The 2126-nt window shown below is 28.6% G+C and overlaps 1 protein-coding gene across 1 annotated transcript; it reads right to left on the reverse strand.

The window, feature by feature from the left end:
- Nucleotides 1-980: 980 nt before the first annotated feature.
- Nucleotides 981-1343, reverse strand: Tsp_13105 (putative transmembrane protein 32). The gene is made up of 2 exons (XM_003370352.1): nucleotides 1196-1343; nucleotides 981-1153 (listed from the first exon to the last, which is right to left on the reverse strand). Exons 1-2 carry the CDS (start codon nucleotides 1341-1343, stop codon nucleotides 981-983), a joined length of 321 nt encoding a protein of 106 aa, XP_003370400.1.
- Between the last annotated feature and the right edge of the window lie 783 nt (nucleotides 1344-2126).

Genomic DNA, 2126 nt, shown 5'->3' on the forward strand with positions numbered 1-2126 from the left:
TTTTAATAATTGTTATTTGAATACTTTTTAATTGTCATTTTTTATCATCAGAAATAATATTTAGCATACTAATAAAAGTAAAAGTTATATTTTGAATAAGAATTCAAAAAAATTTTTTAATTAATCACTGACTTATTATCGACCCTTTAAAATACCACAAATAATAATGTGTCTTGCATTTTACATATATAATACAGTATTTACTTATACTGTAAAAGTTAATTTCTTACGATTTTCTTAAATATTTTATTCTAATTGTTTGATTTTTTAGTAATAAGCTTTATTTTTGGAAAAAAAGATATTTATTCAAAATTTATTGATTTTATTTGTATGTGCAGATCGTCGCGTAGCTCGGTGATATATTAAAAGATTTACCTAAATTTAAATTTTGTTACAAAAATAATCAGAGGAGAGCAGCATACCCATTCGTATTCGCATTTCGCTTTTTCGACTTATTTTATACTTTCATCTGTCTTATTGTAAAATCAAAGAAACTATCACGGAAAATTCACAGCCAGTGCTGCTCACCGAACATTACAAAACATTCAGTGTTGAAAGCTTTTTGCGCAGTTTTCAAACTTGTCAAGCAATGTCGACAAATATCTTATAACGAGATTCAAACGAAATAATTATATAGGATATTAAAATTAAAAGAGCATGGTAAAGACCGCTTGAAAACTTTCTCACTTTGTCGAACAGAAAAAAAAATATTTTTTGAATCATCGTAGTTCTTGCAATGATCACAAAAACTTTTAATTTTATAATTTCTGCTCGTCAAGGAATGAACAAATTAAAAATATACGTGTACAACAATTCAGCATTGTACAACATGAATCAATCAATAATCCAGAATAAACTAAAAATGAACAGAGCGGAACATGAATAAACTAAAAATCTGAATAACTACAAAGCAAAAAGTTCGACGCGCGCTTCAGACTGGCTTCGCTTTACTAGCATTCATTTACAAGTGCAGTATACACTTAATCATCATTCACAGATTTCATTTCGCGATCCAATTTCACACTGGGATAAAATGGTGCCAATGTTTTGGCGCGATGATTGAAAGAATAAAAGGTAGGACGATTAAAAAAGCTTTCAAATGGCTTGTCATTCAGTTGTACGTATACCCGTATAGGAACAAAGTCACCTGCCACTGAAGCAGAGAAAACAATTACTGCAAACAGTGCAAACATACATTCTATCACAATGTCCAGTGGAAGTTTAAAGATTTCTAACTTGACAATTTTTGAAAATGAACGATGCGACAAGCCGCTGTATGCACAATGGATCAAAAGCAATACTGCAAAAATTAGAATTCTTTTTGCAATCGCATTTCTTCTCATCTAAAAAATTGCATACTTTTAAGTTTTTTATATTTAAACGAATCATTAACAAAATGAATATTCACAACTTTCAAATTTAAAAAAATTTTCTATTTGTATACATATATATATATATATACATTTTTAACATGCAATTTACACAAATGACCTAAATATGAAACAAAAAAAAATAACTTTAAAATCTTATACAAATCTTATTACAAATATTTCTTATATGTTATTAAGCACACTTAAATTCACTGCCATCAATCATATACTCCTGCTTGCTCTAATTTTCGAAGTTTTTGCTACAGTATGCCATTTATTGAAGTACTAAACTTGACATTATACTCGAAATCAAAAAACTTATATTTATTAAATTTGCTTCATTCACATTATTTCAATACTCATTTTAGATTTCTTAATTTTGGCTGGAATTTGGTCTGCACCCGATTTCTTCCTGCCGATTCCGTTTGATTAACTACAGGGAATTTTTTTCGGCCAAAATCTTATGCACTTAACGAAGTTCGACTGTATTTTATATGAAATGTATGAACGTCAAACAGGATTTTTCATACAAACAGCAAACCTCATCGACATGTATAAAAAAATATATATGGATGTTTGTTTCGTAATGAAAGAAACTTTGTAAATATTAAAGTAAAATTCTTGGATTGCAAACAATAAAGATTTAAATAGAACACTCCCATTAAAAACAAGAAATTAATCAGATGCTAACAATTTAGTAGTTGTCCCTCGATGGTTTAGCTGGGAAGCTGCAACTGTGAACAATTTGCCAATTGT

Source organism: Trichinella spiralis (assembly GCF_000181795.1).
Source record: "Trichinella spiralis strain ISS 195 chromosome Unknown Scfld881, whole genome shotgun sequence".
In the NCBI taxonomy this organism is placed as follows: domain Eukaryota; kingdom Metazoa; phylum Nematoda; class Enoplea; order Trichinellida; family Trichinellidae; genus Trichinella; species Trichinella spiralis.

What these genes read in the sequence shown, in the direction of transcription:
- Tsp_13105 (XM_003370352.1), bottom strand. Translation starts at nt 1,343, where the DNA reads ATGAGAAGAAATGCGATTGCAAAAAGAATTCTAATTTTTGCAGTATTG. An exon ending in ACTGGACATTGTGATAGAAT is followed by an intron (nt 1,154 to 1,195) that starts GTATGTTTGCAC and finishes TCTCTGCTTCAG; the next exon opens with TGGCAGGTGACTTTGTTCCT.